Below are 21,137 nucleotides of genomic sequence, written 5' to 3'. Positions count from 1 at the left end.
CAACGTTAGCTAATGTTTCATCCCCTCTAGTTCTGTTTGAAATGAATGAACTAGCTAGCTAGCTAGTGTACCACAGTCAGTTCAGCTCTACCCTCTAGCTATCTGTCAGGTAGCAGTATCTAACAGCTGTTGTGTGTATGGAAATGTTTTGTAGCCTTTGTTTGTCAACAGAAGTAAATTAACTTGGCTCGTTTATGATCTTATCTATAACTTTCCCACTCATCATTATTCACGATTTATTCAGGATTATCCATAATCATGGTAGCATTCACATTCATGTAGAAGTATTTAGAAACATATTCTATTCTTATTTTCCATATAAGTGACCCCAAAAGGGTCATATTAGATTTTGTGGAAATGCAGGAAATGAGCTTTAGATGCCCATAAATTCTGAGGGATGACCTCCAGACCCCCCACCAGGTTATGCCCCCCCCCACCCCCCCACTTCTAAAACCAAAGTTGTGCCCCTGTATAAGAGATACATTTTAATACCATTTGCAGACTTAACAGACCTTCATCAGATAGTGATTGAATCATCTTGATCAGATGATGAGAGCCTCACGTTAGATYGCACAAGGTGTGAATGAGGCTTTAGTTTAGCCTGGATTGTATGCTCAGACGAATATATCCAGTTAGCTGGAACTATGCAAGGCACCAAGGTCAAGCGGATACTGTAACTTGGATAAGAGTTCACTTGAGATCGTAATAATGAATGGGGACAACAAGACCTATGATTCCCCACYTGGCAGCGTCTTGTCATTGTTGSTAGCTGACTGTTCKGAATCATWKCACCACACGGCCATCTACSTCATCGATGCGCACTCATCATTTTCGTGAAGTTGTCAGCCAACCCGTTTATGTACGGAACTTTTTTTCTATKAAGAACCATGCTCATAAGGTTCTAAATMGAGCCTGTATGGTGCTATAAAGAACCCGTTCCTAATGTTTTATAAAGAAGCATAAAAAAAAAGGTTCTATATAGCACCAAAAAAGGGTTCCGCTATGGTTACATCCCTTTTTGGGGAAATATAGAACCCTTTTTTATGGTTTCGATATAGAACCTTCATGGAGACWGGTTCTWTAWAGAACCWTTCTCAATCTCAATGGTTCTTTGTAGAACCATACATGGGTTTTTATTCTGATTTAAAAGCCATAATATACTGTTAAAATGCAATCGTTTTTATTATTGTGTTTATTAACAAGTTAAATCAGGTGTGGGAGCTCTGGAACGGCTGGGGGTCCCTGAGGAGAMAATTGAGAACTACTGACTTAGTCAACCATTCTCAATTGACACAAGGCCATACTTGAGTCTTTCACAAGACACTGTCACTGACCATAGTCATACATAACATGTAATAGCGTAACACAACAGATTAGATCACCTGGAAGGACACTCACTCAGGGTTGCACAGAAAGAGCTGTGAGCAAGCCAAGTCCCAAAATGTTTGAATGAGCTGCTGCTGCTACTGCTACGTCTACATTTTTTGAACCTCAAAGAACCATTGAAGGGCTCAAAGGGTTCTTTGGGTCAGTATGGTTCCACATAGAACCAGCACCCTTACCAAAAACCCCTCGAGGAACCKTCGTTTTTTATTGTATACTTCATAGAATTCGACAGAACTGGTAATGATCAATTATGAGATTAGTAATGCTGCTGGTTTTCAAGAATTGAACTTGTATTGCAATGGTGAAGAWGGTGGAGGATACAGTTTTTTGATGTAGATATTCCTATCTATATTTTTTGGTTACATTTCAAATCAAAAATGCTATTACAATTAGACGCAAGCAAAAGGTGCAGAACATATGACATATAATATGGTAATATACAGTGGTCTGGTGCTTTCTAGATGTTTTCTATGGCAGGGTGGAAAACCAACGGCTTTTACCAGTCAGTTACCGACTTTGACTATATGAGTTTATTATGAGGGGGTTGTTGCTGCACTCCCATTCAGGTTCAGCGAAATGCTCTTTTGTAAAAGCCTTTCGGGAGAGTTCCCGAAGTGTGCCATGTGAATACTAAAAAAAAGAGTGAGCTGTTTGCCTCTCTGGATGACAGCCAGAGCCAGAGCTGAACCCTAGCTGAAGCAAAACTCCTAACCACATTCCCAGAGGAATGAGTAGAAACAGGCTCTGATAAACAAGCGCACGCAGACTGTTCTTCGTCCTACACACAGGGACACAGCAGGTACATCAMGTTAAAAGGTATAACTGTGGGCGATGGGAATTTCTCTTCCTTGTGTTTGATGCCAATCAAATGTTGTCTTCCGGTGTTTTAAGATACGGGTTATTGATTCAATGATATAATAGGGAAAAAGGACAGGCAGATCGTGCAAATGAAAAAGGCAGTTCAAAGGTTTTTTTTTCTTCTTTCTTTGTTGTTTGGTGGTTTTTATCAGGAATCAGCCGCAGAGAAAAAGCACTTTCATTTTAGTCTCAAGTTTCTTCTCGGCATTAAAAAAAGCGAAAAAATAATTTGCCAGCTTTGACTGCTGACACTTACTGGCAATGGCTGGCAAAGGCTATGTGTACTTACAGGGGTTGGTCAGTGCATGCTTGTTAGTTTCACCCCTTCTCAGCTTGGTGTTGGTGTAATGTACAAATGCAAGGTGTGATCGTGTGGCCCTTTCTTTGGAGACCTCTGTCCTCCTCCGTCCCCTCATACTGGGTGGACAAACTGATAGACCAGTCTCTGGGAGACATCAGGCTTGCGGATGATGCCCTTCTTGTAGTACTGCCGTATGGAGCGGCTCAGTTTGTCGTAGTTCATCGCTGGACGGTTCTTCCTCAGTCCCCAGAGTCTCGCCACGTGAGCAGAGTCCTCGATTTTGAAAATACCTGACAGACAGCAGAGTGAGATTAGATATGGATTTCTTTATCACTGCATTAAATTGTCATTCTTCTGAACTCATCCCATCAGTTCTTAGCGGTCACACAGCCTGTCCTGCTCACCTTTCTCCTTGTTGAGCCAGCGGATACAGCGTCCGTAGTTGTGGGGCTTGAGGAGCAGCTCTCTGAGGAACTGCCACAGGTGGATGGGCTGGCCTGAGCATGACGAGTCTGCCTCCAACCACAGCTCCTCTCCGCCTGCACAGAGGGATGAGCTATGAACACTCATGCGCACCCCCCCCCCCCCKCKCACACACATATTTTCTAACAGAGCTGCACTATACATGACCCTCTGGTCTTCTTCCTAGGAGCTATGAACCCACACAACTGCCACTACTCCTTCCCAAGGGCCAAGAACACTCTGGCCCTCGAGAAATGAGATTCATGTCACTTCCTTTCCTAAGAAAGCTAATAAAGAAGAGGCTAAACCTACCTGTGATTTTGCTGTCTCCAACGGAACACCTCTCTTTCATCCAAGCAGCTGTAGAGAGGGAAAGAAGGGAGAGAAAGAGAGAGAGATGTATTGTTGTATTGTTTGAACGGAATGATAAAAGCTTCATTATCCTGAGGAGAAAACAGTAGTAAACTACAGTATGTGCAGAATGTCTGTCTAAACCAGTCATCAAGGCCAGCCCCAGGCATAAGCGACAAAAGTGGTCGCTTAGGGCCCCCGCAAAAAACATTTGTAATAATCATGGCTGAATACCGACCAGGCACGCAGAGCATGTTTTTAGGGGACCTGACCTTCAGGGGGCCCCAATTGATTTTGTTAGTCATTCTCACTCATATATCATATTAACATGGATATAAGCTTAGGGCCCCCAAAAGGCTATGGCACTGCCAGTCATACAGCTATTATAACACACCTGACTTCCAGATGTCCAGGTGGGCGTGCAGGGTGTCTCCACACTGAGGGGACCTCTGCCTGAAGTCCTCTTCACTCATGGCACACAGGTCTTTCCCAGTGAGCTCCTGAAAGGCCTTGCCGGCCTGAGGCAGTCTATACAGGTGCTCTGTCCACAGCAACCACTTCTGGACGTTCCCCGAGCTCCACTCTATGGGGTCTGGGGATAACAGATAAGAACGGTAGCAATTAACACTCTATTTTGGATAGTCCCCTATACATCTATTGATGTTGAACAAATTATTAGCAAACTAGCAGTAACATTTACGGTAAATGTCAACTGCATGTCTGTTGGCCTGCAATAGGGATGGGTCTATTCAGGATAGAGGGTTACCAAAACAACCATGAACACAGTGGAGACCCTAGATGTGTGTGGTCCCCATACTGCAGAATCGGTTTATCTCTGGTCACACACACACGCACACGCACACACACACATACAGAGTGCAATCAAATGCTGTCAATCAGAGGCCAATTACTGTCTTCACCATAAAGTCTTTATTTGCCTTGTCTTTTCTCAGCGAGCTTCGCTCTGGGTGAACTCTAATCGCAGGCGTGGCCTAGGGAGAATGGTGGTTTGCATAAGGTGGGGTACTGTTCTGTTGTGTACTCTACAATCATTTTCATCAGTTGAAACGCACCACGAGACCACATTTTGGATACAGTGGTAGCAGCAGGAGGAGAAGAAGCAGGGTCTCTGTGATGAAAGGGTGTGACTGACGGAAGACATCTTATAGTACACACAGTACTGTATGCCCTTGACCTGCTGTTTGCTTTGCCAGTTGAACAGACCTCACCCATGCACTATGTACACGGCTGTTGGCAGCCAAGCAGTACCGTCATTCCCACTAGGTCCTGTTTGGGTATTTGTTAAACACATGCAAAGGTTGGGATTATACAGATCCTGGAGCAAACAAGCATGACTTGCGTCAGGGAGACATAGTTCATCATTAAGAGCTGTCATCCATCTCAATTATCCTCTAGCGGCAGGCGGATTCTGCAGATGTGTCTGCTCTGAATCAATATATCAATACCTTGTGTCAATACCTGATTGGGCAGTATGCATGAATAGGCTAGAATGAATGGCTCTGGTGTTTTTCATGCTCATGAAAGGGAGACAGGATCATGCAGTAGTGGCAGCCATAGATGAAGAATTAGGAAAAAGTGTCAAGTCCCTCAGTCCACTGACTATGGCTCATCAAGCCTAGTGGTTAGCGCATTGGGCCAGTAACCGAAAGGTTGGTGGATCGAATCCTCAAGCTGACAAGGTAAAAATCTGTCGTTCTGCCCCTGAGCAAGGCAGTTAACCTACTGTTCCCCGGGCGACGAAGACGTGGATGCCAATTACGGCAGCCCCCCCCCCGCACCTATCTGATTCAGAGGAAGACACGTTTCAAATGCAGAAGACACGTTTCAGTTGAACGCATTCAGTTGTATAACTGACTAGGTATCCCCCTTTCCGTTTCCAAAATATGAAAGGCACAGAACACTGATGTGACAGGGATCAATTAATCCTACATAGACTCGGTACCCACCGCAAAACATATCTTTAAACAGGAATGTCTATTCTACTAACTCTACTAATTCTAGCACGGGAGTGGCCGTTTACTACTGTAGCAGTACCTACCTGGGATGATGTTGAGCAGCTTGCAGGCCGTCTCGATGTCCTTCAGCACCTCCCCGACCACCATGCTCTGGACCTGCTCCAGGGATCGCTCCTCCTCCTGGCCCTCCAGCCCCGGGGAGAGCCCCAGGGCCTGGCTGTCGATGACGGGGCACTGCTCTGGCTCCTCACGGTGCTCGGTCCTAGTTATGGGGAGAGGCACGGGACCAGCCTGACCCGAGGAGGCCTCGGTCACCTTCACCAGCCAGGTGGAGTCCTCGGTGAAGAGCATGTCGAAGCAGGACAGGTGGAGGCCCGGAAGGCCACGATGCTCAAGAGCCTCCATGCAGGGCTTGGTGTCCTCCATCTCCCAGGCCATACCAGCCTCTGCACCTGTCCTGTCTCCCATTGGGCTTTCAGGCAGACCTAGGCGGGACGGAAACAATGGGCTGCTGCCCTCTGATGATATACTCTCCCCTGGACTCGACATGGCTGCTGCCTCCTTGTGAGGGAAGAAGAATGGATATTTAGTTTACAATAGTCATAAAGATTTACCAATGTCAAGAATGTGATAGTACCAACAGTATTTCCTATTTGATATGTTAATATATTGTGTGTGTGGAGATCAGTGGTGTAAGTAAAAAATACTTTCAAGTACTACTTAATGTTTTTGGGTATCTGTACTTCACTTTACTATTCATATTTTTAGCAACTTTTACTTTTACTTCACTACATTCCTAAAGAAAATTACTTTTTACTCCATACATTTTCCCTTACACCCAAGTACTCGTTACATTTCGACATGAAACGGTCCAATTCACACACTTATCAAGAGAACATCCCTGGTCATCTCTACTGCCTCTGATCTGGTGGACTAGGTAAACACAAATGCTTTGTTAGTAAATTATGTCTGCGGGATGGAGTGTTCCCCTGGCTATCCGTCAATAAAAATCATTTWAAAAAATTGTGCAGTCTGGTTTGCTTAATATAAGGAACTTGAAATTATTTATACTTTTTCTTTTACTTTTGATACTTAAGTACATTTGAGCAATTCCATTTACTGTTGATACTTAAATATATTTAAAACCAAATACTTTTTTACTTTTACTCAAGTAGTATTTTACTGGATGACTTTCACTTTTACTTGAGTCATTTTATATCAAGGTATCTTTACCTTTACTCAAGTACGACTATTMAGTACTTTTTCCACCACTAGTGGAGATACAGGGCATTGACCACACTCATACAGTTCATGACGGAATAATGAAAACCAGCAGTTTGTCATCAAACTTGGTATGATCCTGCAACACCTGTGTGCTATGTAGATAATTATCTGACAACTTCCCATAGCCAACTTGTTGACCCAGAGTAAACAAGTGTTTCTTGGAATCAGCAGAATCACGCTCTAGTTCTCTTTCATATATCCAATTCAGTTTGATGTAAGACTGYAAAACATGAATAATTATTTCACTGAAAACCCTGTAGAGAAAGTGTAACCWGTGACCTACATGAACATCATGATAGCCAAATTGTAATAACCTCTTGGAATTAGTGAAATTCGACTTAGAAGTATTATTATTTTTAAACACTATACAGTAGATGACGTTCTCGCAGTAAATCAAAATCACAGTACCTTCAAGAAACTATACCTTCGCGCCCAAAGCTCCGGCTGCTAAACGTGCAACAGTTTCAAAACGTTAAGAAAGTCCATCAGAGGGACTGCGGGTGTGACTCCTCCAGAGTGATGCACAGCGAACAGAACAGAAACTGAGGTGAGAGCATGTTTGCAGAGGCTCTTTAAATGTGTCCTGAGTCAAGTGAAGACACGGGGGGAATGACCCTTTAGAGAGTGCACAGAACCAGCAGGGCAGGCATGGGGCAAAATGGATTGCACTGAGTCTCTTACTTGTGGGTCAGTGGCCCAGAATGGGTGGTGACTTGGGGGTAGGTGACTTGTATTGAGGCCTAAAGCGGTACGACCGCCTGCCTTTTCCTTTCAAGGTGCCGTCTCCGCAGCCCTCTGGCTCCACTGTCAGCTGGAATTTTTAATCAAATGAAAGAGAGATAATGTGGAGGCGGACAACTACACCTCAAATGTAGTATGACGGCGGGCCAGTGTTGTCTGCTCAGGAACAGTTCCAGAAGAATCTGGAGGAATTTGTACTTCTTGTGTCAATTCACTCTGTTTACGTACACTCTGGTTTCAATAGTTTCGCCCTGCCTCATGTAAAGCAGCCCAAAGTTATTCCTCACCATGTGACCTGAACAGGAAAAACGCCTTGCCTTAGAAACTTCCCACACAGCTGCCATACGACTGGCATCAGAGTGGCATCCTAAGTCAACATCAGAGGTTGTCAGCTGTACCACTGACCAGTGTAATCTCAGGATGACCTCACTTATGGTTCACAGTGTACCTGGCTACCTGCTGCCACAGGTGGTAGATGGGAAGAAACGTAGCTGTCATAGAGACAGGGGTTATCAGTAGTTATCAGACGCCTGCTATCGCACAGCACATGTTCAAGGAGAGACATGGCTTGTTTGCCCAYAGAGACTGTAAGCCACTGTATTCATAAAACAGCTATAACACTATTGTACCACACCCAGCAACCGCAATCCAAACCATCTATATTTATGTTGATTAATTGTTCCACTTGTTATATGGTTGTTTTTCAAAGAAACTAAGAAACTGATTGAACTGATCAGACATGGAATATTCCTTGGGGTGAGGATAAGGCTACTTTAGCGTTACCACAATGATCCTTGCGGGAACACGGTTGACAGACTGTACCAGTCCTATTAACCCTAAAGGAAATTAAGTTATCCTCTCCTCTCCTCTCCCTCTCTCTCTCTCTCTCTCTATTCTCCACATCTCCAAACCCCCAGTCTATCCCCCTCCCCATTCCTCCTTTTATCTCCCAATTTCCCGCTAAGGGTCTGGGGATAACCCAATGTCTCTTCTCTTCATCAGGAGTCAGATTAAAAAGCGCCAGGCGGTGTACCGGCCAGCCTGCTGTGTGTCCACTCTCCTCTGTAACAGCTTGCGCTAAGCCCATTAGCCCGGCAAATTTAGCCATATTAGCTTTTTCCAAAAGGGGAGGGGACGGGAGAAAGAGGCACAAACATGCTCCCCGGGGGAAGGATTAAGGGCCTGACTGATCTCTAAATGAGTTCGGCCAAGACGGTGATATTCATTTCAGGAGAATTAGGCTTCGCTCCATTTGCTAGCCAGGCCTTAGACACACAGTCAGATGAACCATAGCCATGAAGGCAGCCATCCTCCCTGGTAACCATTTAACCACTTTTTATTTATCTTTCTTATATTTTTGACATTCTCTGTATCAAGCCTGCTTGTAATAAAAGCATGGATGAGTCTCTCTGTGTCAGACTGAGAAATGAAACGGCAGCACCATGGCAATGTTCCTCAGGTGGTAAAATGCTATTTTGGTCACATTCCTAATGTGTGATTCAAAATTGTGTTCAGAATCTAAAATAACACCTTGGTTTTTTTACCTGGTGTTTTATTTTTATTGCCCGTGAATTAAAATGTGCGGCTAGATTCCCTCTCTGTGCTTTGGCTCCAACAATAAGTACATCGGTCTTGTCTTGATTTAGCTGGAGGAAGTTGTGAGCCATCCACGTATTTAAATAACTAATAAAGTCTAATAACTGATCCGTGGAGCTAAAATCCTCTGGTGACAAAGAAATGTAAAGTTGTGTATCGTCTGCGTAGCAGTGAAAATCAATGCTGTGCTTTCTGATAACACTGCCAAGGGGTAACATAGGTGCTACAGATTTTTTCAGGAACAGGAGTTGAATACCCTAACTGCTATATCTTCTTTAAAACAACTCTTGAAACAAAATAGTGCATCAGTAATAGATATAGGGAGTCACAACAGTCACCAGATTTCACTTGTTGAGTCCTCTCCCTGTGCACTTCCAAAGAAAGGGCTCCCTTGTTTGATTTTGGAGTAAAATAAGTATATATAGTCAGGTGTGACTGTTTCCTGTGTGTGTATGGTTTAAAGAGAGATTTTGGGCTCTATTCAATCAGATCCGCTTTAGTCGACATCCGCATAGCGGATGCGACAGCTGTCAAATCCACAAGAGGCTCCTGGCATTATACCTAAAGCGAGCATTGCCATTGGCTGCACGGAGTCGCATTATGAGAAATCCCATGCAGCCTTGTTTACAAGTTCAAAGTTTGAACACGACACTAAACTGAGATGTAGGATTATCTACACCTCCATTAGGCTGATGGAAATATTTTTTTTGTATCCCCTTTTTCTCCCCAATTTTGTGATATCCAATTGCGATCCAATTATGATCTTGTCTCATCGCTGCAACTCCCCAACAGGCTCGGGAGATGGCGAAYGTCGAGTAATGCATCCCKCGAAACATGACCCGCCAAGCCGCGCTTCTTAACACCCGCCCGCTTAACCCGGAAACCAGCCACACCAATGTGTCYGAGGAAACACCATTCAACTGTCGACCGGAGTCAGCCTGCAGGCGCCCAGCTCGCCACAAGGAGTCACTAGAGCACGATGAGCCAAATAAAGCCCCCCCCTGACCAAACCCTCCCAAAACCAGGACGAAGCTGGGCCAATTGTGCACCACCCTATGGGACTCCCGGTCACAGCCGGTTGTAACAGAYCCTGGGATCGAACCCCKGGCTGTAGTGGCGCTGCAACACTGCGATGCAGTGCCTTAGATCGCTCCYCCACTCGGGAGGCCCTGAGCGTAATTATTTCTATATAGCCTACACTTTCTCGTTCTGAACTTCTAACACAGGTGCACCGATTTGACAGCTCCGATGTAGTTACACCTACAAAACATCAACTATGCGGATGTCAGCTCTCGACGGTTAAAGCGTGATCTGATAGAATCTATGCCTTAGACGAGCCTCAGTGATTCATTGTTATTATTTTTCATGGGAAACTTAGAACCATCCAGGCAATTCACCAGAGTTTCATAACATTCGGGGCACAGCCCTGAAGACCAGGGGCTTATATTTCCTGCAATTCTACACCATTTTACATGACTGGAGCCATTACAAGTATATTTTTTTAATACCACACAATTGACCAAAATGACAAGATACTCTGACATTGACATACTGAGATAAATAAAATGAACAACCCATGTCTTAATTGCAACCAATAGCATAGGCCAATGAAAATAATGGATACACAGATTGTAGGCCTACAATGTGAGGTAGAAATTATAGTCCACCAACTTTCCAGTGGCACTATCTTATCCAAGTAGATTTTTCCCGCAATTGTATTATGAAATATTGCAAAATACATTCTAGCTGCTGCCTGCTGTTCATTGACAGCCATATTGGCAGCCACAACTCAACAATCAGCTGATATTTGTCGCACGGACTGCCTAATTGCCGGATTCCTGACTGTAGGCCTATGAGCTCATGATGTGACAAAATACAATTCACAGCAATTTTTTTAAAGAAGCTATTGATCCTCTGTGGATAAATTATGCTCTCTGGTGTCATATTTTTTKATGATTTCATTTATTTCTGTACAGACAGGAGTCATTATATAATTAGGCAAATGTATTTCAATGTATCTGCAGCACTTCCAGCACCTCTTTCTGTAGCTATGTGTTCTTCCCTGGATTGTGGCCAGTAACCCCATATGAGGTTATTGCATAGGTAGGCCTACTGTTGCAATCATATTCAAATAATCTGATCAGCGAGTAGCCTACAATTACAAGATAATCAATTCAGTAGGATAAGTCAATGAAGCTTATCGTAGTTTCAGCTATATTGTTATAGAAACTAAGTAGACCTTGTGACTTGTTTGACCACTGTAGCACAGTTTCGGTGTCCATAAGGCTAATAAGAAAAGATCAGGTCAAAAGTAGGCTAAAGCCCGAAAGTTGTGTGTAGAGAAGATCGTCATTGCTTTCAATTGCTAGACTAATGATCATGAGCACTCGCATCAACTTCACTTAGATTTCCCAGCCTAATTGTAAAACAATATCCAAATGGAGATTGAGTGAAAAAAATAACATTGGACAATGATTGATTAATCAAGACCAGTTCCAATGCTTGTCTCAAAGTTGCGCAGTGACGCTGTCCCAATCAAAACGGTGCTGAACTGGTCAGTTGACCACACACAGCAATTGCTTTACATTTATTATAACCAGTGGTGCAGTGCTATTTTTTTAGGTAACCTACCATAGTTCAATTTTCTATTCATATTTCGCCATCATTTCTGAATTAAAGTTTGTAGGAACATGTAGTCTATTGCATAATATCATCCAAATTCTAAGATTGCCTATGCATACAAGCTTTTGCCCTTCTGCTCCACAGGAGGTTTCTGTCCTCCCTGYGCTCTCAATTCATTTAAAAAAAAGTCATGTTAAGACACCAAATTAGTCCTACCTTATTTGAAATTTGGCCTTCGTCCCTGTCAATCGTGATCGATAATTATTCATGTTTTACGGGTGAAACGTCCATTCTGCATGCATGCCAACCATTTGATCCCAATCGGTTTCATGGGAATGTGCATTTCGATCTTCTTGAATGACGTAGGCTAAGTAGTCTAACTACAGTTTAATATAATTTTAGATCAGATGGAGTTAAACACAGACACCTGTATTTGGTTTCAATCAAGGCATATTAAGCCTATGGTGKGTGCTGTTGAGTTCACGTCGTTTTATTTTTCAGACATTTCAGCACAATCGTCCTAAATTGCCATGAGAAATGATGTGGTGTTTTTCGTCTAACAGTAGCCTAACATTATCTATGCTATTACATTCGGTTTGTGATTTAGAATACTAAGTAATCATTAAGTGATCTTGTGAGACATCACACCATTCTGAGAAGTGGTGGAACATCCCTCCGCGGTTTACCGACAGCACTACTTATAACAGTTATATGACTTTGGGAGTTTCACATAACCACAACTTTACACCATCGCAGCGGCGCAAAAGATTAGCGGCTGACACAAAATCATTCCGGCTAAAGCCCCGAAAGACAGGTCTTGGTAATGTCCCTGGAATCAACAAATGGAGAAAAAAAAGAAGGAGTATGATGATACTAGCTTAATATGAGAGTGCTGGAAAGATCAATAATACCCAGCAACGTCTACTGTTCTCACAAGGAAGTAGCCTTACTGATAAAAAATATTACAGCCCCTTAAACTCTCAGACCTCTCATTTGTTATTTAACCAGGAAGTCCAATAGAGGTCAGAGCCATGTAGGCCCACATGTGACATATCTTTACTGCAGGTGACTGCATGTTAATGAGAAGCCCAGGATCCCCTCACCATTCAAGGGTTACTATGCCCCTTGGTATGAATCAATCAATAAGCAACAGTGGTTGAATCTACTTTGCTGGGTATCAATGATGGATGCTGTTTTCTGTTTCCTGGTTTCCAAGGGGTTGGTATTAATTAGGRTGTGTCTAGACTTGACAGTTCATGCAGCTTTAGTATTCTTAACATAGAGTTCTGGTCATGAAATTCCGAATGCGTCATGCGACAACACCTACATTTAAATGTGTCTACCATGTCCACAGTATGTCCGGATTCCCTTTTCCCGCGGTATATTCAAATGCCAGTATGCATTCTACAAATGGTGGAATAGGCAAAACATGACAATAACGCAACAACTGAAGGGAGTAGCTAACTACTGTAGCTAACTAACTTGGCGTCCCGAGTGGCGCAGTGGTCTAAAGCACTGCATCAAGGTGTCACTATAGAAACGCTGGTTCGAATTCAGGCTGTATGACAACTGGCCGTGATTGGGTGTCCCATAGGGAGGTGCACAATTGACCCAGCGTCGTCCGGATTTGCCTGGTGTAGGCTGTCATTATAAATAAGAATTTGTTCTTAACTGACTTGCCTAGMTAAAGGTTAAATAAAAACATTTAAAAGATGTAAACTAGCCAGCTGACCTCTGTAGCAAGCTAGCAAGCAATGCTAAAGGGATTGCAAACGGGTTAGCATAACTCTAGCCAAACAATTCTAGGAACCGTATTTCCTCCATTGTTGTAATGAAAAGGTGCCTTTCGGTCCCAAAACACCGTCTTCTGCAGACTAGTGGGAGGAGTGCTGATGACATCACCCACTGTATGTGCTTTCTCATTGTGTCCAGACTGAGAAGAAAACCGCACACAATGCATACCTGACAGCCTCATGAAGTGGTCAGCCAGCTCTGAACACAATCAGACCACAAAGTGACTTTTGTGCGCCTAGACCCGTCTTTTCAATGCGTTCTTCGTACTCTGATAGCGGAAGTCGTGTGTAAGTGTCAAGTGTAGACATGACCTTAGTGAACGGTTTCTTTGTGTGCCACGCTATTTTGCAGTTGTTGTAACATGGGACCATTTTCACCTGTAATGCAGGTGCATTGGCATCAGGCCAGGTTCTTCAGAGAGGAACACCCTTTTGAGTTTGGCTACAGTTACCTATAGGGGTGTGTCAACCAGAAAATACTGGTATTCATAATCGTATGACTATTAGTAATTGACAGTTAATAGTCAGATCGGATGATACTTGTGATCGGAAAACACACAAGTGTTTTAATATGCCTAAAATAGATATTGGAAAATCTCTGCGAAATAAACTGCAGATTATGAGCAGCGCGTGGAGGGGTGTGTGTGTTTTTGTCCTCAATTTGCAGCAAGCAATTTGCTGTCACTCATTCAGAGTGCGCATCCAAGTTTAATATCTTCTCCGTACCCTCGCCCCGCTTTCGTTAGATACAGTACAATGCACATTGATAATTTGAGCAAACGCCCTACCCATTTGATTTATCATAGTAGCAGGAAGCATCAAGAACTGATCCGACCGAAACATGCAAGGAGAAGTGGTTAGGTGAAAATATGAAGCGAATTATTCTAGAAATACTGCTTTGCTCTATCCAATCAGAGCAGCTAGATCAACGTACAGCCCGCCCTTATATTTACAGACAGCCAAACTAACCAGTTGAGTTATTTAGACCACGTAGCACCTTGCATTTCATTGAAAGATCTGCGCCGAGTCTGGCAACCGAAACGTACTTTTTTCCGATCACGGATTGGCTAATAACTAAAAATACTCAGATCATTGCCCATATCTGTTAAAATACTTGTTTTGTCCGATTAGGCTACTCGGCACACCATACTTTTTACCTTTTCCAAATGCTCACATAACACTCAATCTTGACAGAATATTATCCTTACAGCACTACACACGCACGTTTTGAGTGTCTAGTGCTATTGAGCATCTGTACCCTTAATATGTCCTGTCTCTAAAGAGGCCGTTGCTACATACTCAAGTGCTGTGGTGTTGTGGTTTGGGTAGCAGCCAAACCAAACCATTGTTACTTTTCTGTAAAATGTACAGTGCCTTCAGAAAGTATTCATCCTGAATTTAAAATGGATTACATTTAGATTTTTTAGTCACTGGCCTACACACACTACCACATAATATCAAAGTGGAATTATGCTTTTGTCTACATTTTTTACAAGTTTATACAAATGTTTCATCTGAAATATCTTGAGTCAATAKGTATTCAACGCCTTTGTTGCGGCAAGCCTGAATAATTAAGGAGTAAAAATGTGCTTAAAAACTCTTAAGGATCCGCCCCTTATTTTCAATTTTCTCCTAAAATGACATACCCAAATCGAACTGCCTGCAACTCAGGCCCTGAAGCAAGGATATGCATATTCTAGGTCATTTGAAAGGAAACACTTTGACGTTTGTGGAAATGTGAAAGGAATGTAGGAGAATATAACACAATAGATCTGGTGATACTGATAATACAAAAATACAAAAAAAAACGTTATTTTGTATTTTTTTTGTACCATCATCTTTGAAATGCAAGAGAAAGGCCATAATGTATTATTCCAGCCCAGCTGCAATTTAGATGTTGGCCTCTAGATGGCAGCAGTGTATGCGCAAACTTTTAGACTGATCCAATGAATCATTGCATTTCTGCCACAAGATTCAATTCTCAGGCTGACTCTCTTCTCTGTATACATCAATGATATCGCTCTTGCTGCTGGTGATTCTCTGATCCACCTCTACGCAGACGACACCATTCTGTATACTTCTGGCCCTTCTTTGGACACTGTGTTAACTAACCTCCAGACGAGCTTCAATGCCATACAACTCTCCTTCCGTGGCCTCCAACTGCTCTTAAATGCAAGTAAAACTAAATGCATGCTCTTCAACCGATCACTGCCCGCACCTGCCCGCKCGTCCAGCATCACTACTCTGGACGGCTCCGACTTAGAATATGTGGATAACTACAAATACCTAGGTGTCTGGTTAGACTGTAAACTCTCCTTCCAGACTCACATTAAGCATCTCCTATCCAAAACTAAATCAGCTTCCTATTTCGCAACAAAGCATCCTTCACTCATGCTGCCAAACATACCCTCATAAAACTGACTATCCTACCGATCCTCGACTTCGGCGATGTCATTTATAAAATAGCCTCCAACACTCTACTCAACAAATTGGATGCAGTCTATCACAGTGCCATCCGTTTTGTCACCAAAGCCCCATATACTACCCACCACTGCGACCTGTACGCTCTCGTTGGCTGGCCCTCGCTTCATACCCGTCGCCTAACTCACTGGCTCCAGGTCATCTACAAGTCTCTGCTAGGTAAAGCCCCGCCTTATCTCAGCTCACTGGTCACCATAGCAGCACCCACTCGTAGCACGCCCTCCAGCAGGTATATCTCACTGGTCACACCCAAAGCCAATTCCTCCTTTGGCCGCCTTTCCTTCCAGTTTTCTGCTGCCAATGACTGGAACAAACTGCAAAAATCACTGAAGCTGGTGACTAATTTCTCCCTCACTAGCTTTAAGCACCAGCTGCCTGAGCAGCTCACAGATCACTGCACCTGTACATAGCCCATCTGTAAACAGCCCATCCAACTACCTCATCCACATACTGTATTTATTTATTTATCTTGCTCCTTTGCACCCCAGTATCTCTACTTGCATATTCATCTTCTGCACATCTACCATTCCAGTGATTAAWTGCTATAGTGTAATTACTTCGRCACCATGGCCTATTTATTGCCTTAACTCCCTTATCTTACCTCATTTGCACTCACTGTATATWGACTTTTTCTTTTCTTTTTTTCTACTGTATTATTGACTGTATGTTTTGTTTATTCCATGTGTAACTCTGTGTATGTGTCAAACTGCTATGTTCTCAACTAGCCTACCTGGTTAAATAAYGGMGGMGGGGGGGGGGGGGGGAAACAATAGCATGGTATTCTTTCACTGTAATAGCTACTGTAAATTGGACAGTACAGTTAGATTAACAAGAATGTAAGCTTTCTGCAAATATCAGTTATGTCTATGTCCTGGGAAATGTTCTTGATACTTACAACCTACGTTAGCTCAACCATCCCATGGAAGGGACACTGATCCCGAAAAGGTTTTAAGAAGTCACATAATAAGTGGCATGGACTCACTCTGTGTGCAATAATGGCATTTAACATGATTTTTGAATGACTACCCCATCTCTGTACCCCACACATACAATTATCTGTCAGGTCCCTCGGTCGAGCAGTGAATTTCAAACACAGATTCAACCACAAAGACCAGATAGGTTATTCAATACCTTGCAAAAGAAGATGGGTAAAACATTTGTAAAAAAACAAAAAAACATTGGATATCCCTTTGAGCATAGTGAAGTCATTAACTACACGTTGGATCGTGTATCAATACACCCAGTCACTTCAAAGATACAGGTGTCCTTCCTAACTCAGTTGCCTGAGTGGAAGGAAACCGCTCAGGGATTTCACCATGATGCAAATTGTGACTTTAAAACAGTTACAGAGTGTAATGGCTGGGATAGGAGAAAACTGAGGATGTAGTTACTTCACAATACTAACCTAATTGACAGAGTGAAAAGAAGGAAGTCGGTACAGAATAAAAATATTCCCAAACCTGTTTGCAACAAGGCACTAAAGTAGTACTGCAAACAATGTGGTAAAGCAATTCACTTTTTGTCCTGAATACAAAGTGTTACATTTGGTGCAAATTCAATACAACAGATTACTGAGTACCACTCTCCATATCTTCAAGCATAGTGGTGGCTGCATCATGTTATGGGGATGCTTGAAATCGTTAAGGACTGGGGAGCTTTTCAGGATAAAAAATAAACGGAATGGAGCTAAGCACAGGCAAAATCCGAGAGGAAAACCTGGTTCAGTCTGCTGGTAGATTAATTCACCTTTCAGCAGGACAATAACCTAAAACACAAGGCCAAATCTACACCGGAGACAGTGGTTGTTCCTGGGTGGCCGATTTACAGTTTGGACTTAAATCTGCTTGAAAATCTATGGCAAGACCTGAAAATGGTTGTCAAGCAATGATAAACAACCAATTTGACAGAGCTTAAAGAATTTTGAAAAGAATAAAGGGCAAATATTGCGCAATCCAGGTGTAGAAAGCTATTAGATTACCACAGAAAGACTCACAGCTGTCATCGCTGCCAAAGGTGATTCTAAAATGCATTGACTCAGGGGGTTGAATACTTCTCTAATCAAGATACATTGGTATTTTATTTTTCATGTGTTTTTTATAAATGTAAGAATGTCTCTTCCACTTGGACATTAAAGTATTTTGTGTAGATCGTTGACAAAAAAAATCACAATTTAATCTATTTTAATACCACTTTGTAACACAACAAAATGTGGAAAGAGTTAAGGGGTGTGAATACATTCTGAAGGCACTGTAAATCCATCAGGCACCTGTGCCATTCTGGTCATCCACCAGGGGAGAATTTTGGATAATGCCATAATTCTCGTTTTACCTCAGGGATTTATTCACTATCTATAATTGGCAAGATACCTTTCATGTAATGGCAGATAAATTGGCAGATAAATGGTCTGTGGTCACATGTATTTCCTGTACGCCCTGTACTCCCTGTTCACTCATGACTGCACAGCCAGGCACGACTCCAACACCATCATTAAGTTTGCCGATGGCACAACAGTGGTAGGCCTGATCACCGACAACAATGAGAAAGCCTATAGGGAGGAGGTCAGAGACCTGGCCATGTGGTGCCAGGACAACAACCTCTATGGCAACTGCACGGCCTCCGACCGCAAGGCACTACAGAGGGTAGTGCAAACGGCCCAGTACATCACTGGGGCCAAGATTCCTGCCATCCAGGACCTCTATACCAGGTTGTATCAGAGGAAGGCCCTAAAAATTGTCAAAGACACCAGCCACCCTAGTCATAGAGTGTCCTCTCTGCTACCGCACGGCAAGCGGTACCGGAGCACCAAGTCTAGGTCCAAGAGGCTTCTAAACAGCTTCTACCCCCAAGCCATAAGACTCCTGGACACCTAATCAAATGGCTACCCAGACTATTTGCATTGCCCCCCCCTCCCCTTATTTTACACCGCTGCTACTCTCTGTTGTTATCATCTATGCATAGTCACTTTAATAACTCTACCTACATGTACATATTACCTCAACTAACCGGTGCCCCTGCACATTGACTCTGTACAGGTACCCGCCTGTGTTACAGCTCTCGTTGGTAGAATGACCGGACCAAGGTGCAGCGTGGTAGGCGTACATTTTCTTTATTAATGTTCCACCAAAAACAATAAACAATAGAACGAACGTAAAGCTTCGTAGTGCAAAACATGCAACAAACAAAGACAAGATCCCACAAAACCCAAACGGAAACTAACAACTTATATCTGATTCCCAATCAGAGACAACGATAGACAGCTGCCTCCGATTGGGAATCAAACACACCAACATAGAAACAGAAAACCTAGAATTCCCACCCTAATCACACCCTGACCTAACCAAATAGAGAAATAAAAAGGCTCTCTAAGGTCAAGGCGTGACAGCCTGTATATAGTCTCGCTATTGTTATTTTACTGCTGCTCTTTAATTACTTGTTACTTTTATTTCTTATTCTTATCTGTATTTTTTTAAACTGCATTGTTGTTAGGGGCTCGTAAGTAAGCATTCGGGGCATGTGACTAATGAAATTTGATTTGATTTGAAATTGATTGACAAACATCAGAAGTACTCAGACAGGTGCAATGTTGCACAGTTGGGGCATATAGATTCTCTAGTACCTTTATGTTGAATAAAATACAATAAAATGAAATACCACATCGTGCTGTATGACAGGAAATTTGAATATTTTATCAGCATAAGAGCTGCATCTTCATAAAATGTAACCCCATATACCTTTACCCCATAAGATAACTTCAAAGTAATTTTCTTTCAGAAACGTTCAATTAAGACCAATGCAGAGCGAACAGCACCTGGTAAATTACTGATAAGAACACACCTTGGAGACAATTCTGTGGCTTTTTCGCCCATACACACAGACTCCACAAAAAGTACATCCTGACTACCTGTCCGACTCCTTACCTGGGCCAAGGTGTGCTGGCCTCTGGGTGGTCTCAGGCAGGGCTGAGACTGGTGCTGAGTGTAGACAATACAGGACCCCAACAGGTGTAAGGTAGACTAGTGGTGATGATTACCTCTAGTCCAGTTAGCTCAGATTCCAGTCTCTTCTGTCAGTCTGCAGGTGTCTGGTGTTTTATGATGGGCCAGGAGATGCGCCAGGCAGACGAGCAGGCAGACAGCAGGTAGGGAAAGCAGGCCTATAAGTAACCCAGAATACTGATGAAGAATCCTCTACCTGGGGGCCTGAGGCTGTCTACTAGTCTCTGCTGGATCTTAAAAGGCGCAGACTTAAAAGGCGCAGCCCAAAAGCACACTAAGGCTAACTAATGCTATCAGTGACAATGTACCTGCTGTGGGTGTGACAGAGGGAGAGTGAGAGTGTGTGAAGGAATTCCAGTTCCATTGACTGTAGGTCATATTTATACTAGGGCAGCCTTGTTTACCTAAGCACACACAGTCTGTGTGTATGTGTGTGTGTGTGTGTGTGTGTGTGTGTGTGTGTGTGTTGCGGTTTTTGTGTGTTGTGTGTGTGTTGTGTGTGTGTGTGTGTGTGTGTGTGTGTGTGTGTGTGTTGTTTGTGTGTGTGTGTGTGTGTGTGTGTGTGTGTGTGTGTGTGTGTGTGTGTGTGTGTGTGTGTGTGTGTGTGTGTGTGTGTGTGTGTAACACACATAACACAAAGTCATTTCTCAACCCTGTTAGTACAACGGCATCGGATCTTAGTTCAAAGTATATGGGTGTCTGAGTGTCCATGACAGCTTCCTGTTTAATCTGGAAGATTCTGTACAGGTTAAGTGAAATTTCATGGGGGAAATAGACTGTACGGCAGTTTGAAAAATGATTCAGGTGGTTAGAAAATGATACTTGAAAATAGTTATTTTGATGTAAAAAAAAATCTAGTTGTCATCTTTACTTGAATGTAGTTAGTACTTTACTCTACTTCACATGTCCAACCATCTTGGGAAATGAATTCAGCATAGATATTACACTGAACAAAAATATAAACGCAACATGTAAAGGCCCATGTTTCATTAGCCAAAATAAAATATCCCAGAAATGTTCCAAATGTACAAAAAGCTTATTTCTCAAAATATTTTGGCACAACATTTGTGCAAAAATGGTTTATCCCACTTTGTAACACAACAATACTTGTGCCAAAAATTTGACACACTGAAATTTGTGCAATTGTTTTGGGAGAAATAAGCTTTTTGTGAGTATGGAACATTTCTGGGATCTTTTAATATGTGTTTTACCCCTGTTAGTGAGCATTTCTCCTTTGCCAAGATAATACATCCACCGGACAGGTGTGGCATATCAAGAAGCTGATTAAACA

General features: G+C 42.8%; 1 protein-coding gene across 2 annotated transcripts; it reads right to left on the bottom strand.

The window, feature by feature from the left end:
* Window positions 1-1,163: 1,163 nt before the first annotated feature.
* LOC111969715 (SAM pointed domain-containing Ets transcription factor) lies at window positions 1,164-20,191 on the bottom strand. 2 transcript variants are annotated; one of them, XM_023995915.2, is made up of 6 exons: window positions 19,882-20,191; window positions 5,418-5,895; window positions 3,753-3,950; window positions 3,320-3,367; window positions 2,950-3,084; window positions 1,164-2,835 (listed from the first exon to the last, which is right to left on the bottom strand). In XM_023995915.2, exons 2-6 carry the CDS (start codon window positions 5,881-5,883, stop codon window positions 2,657-2,659), a joined length of 1,026 nt encoding a protein of 341 aa, XP_023851683.1. In that variant the 5' UTR covers window positions 5,884-5,895; window positions 19,882-20,191; the 3' UTR covers window positions 1,164-2,656. The 2 variants fall into 2 exon arrangements, with proteins under 2 accessions (XP_023851683.1, XP_023851684.1); XM_023995916.3 differs by lacking the exon at window positions 19,882-20,191 and adding an exon at window positions 7,027-7,175.
* Between the last annotated feature and the right edge of the window lie 946 nt (window positions 20,192-21,137).

The sequence above is a fragment of the Salvelinus sp. IW2-2015 genome, linkage group LG11, assembly GCF_002910315.2.
Source record: "Salvelinus sp. IW2-2015 linkage group LG11, ASM291031v2, whole genome shotgun sequence".
Taxonomy (NCBI): Eukaryota; Metazoa; Chordata; class Actinopteri; order Salmoniformes; family Salmonidae; genus Salvelinus; species Salvelinus sp. IW2-2015.
Note: the sequence above shows the minus strand (reverse complement) of the source record. Positions and strands in the feature narration are given on the sequence as shown.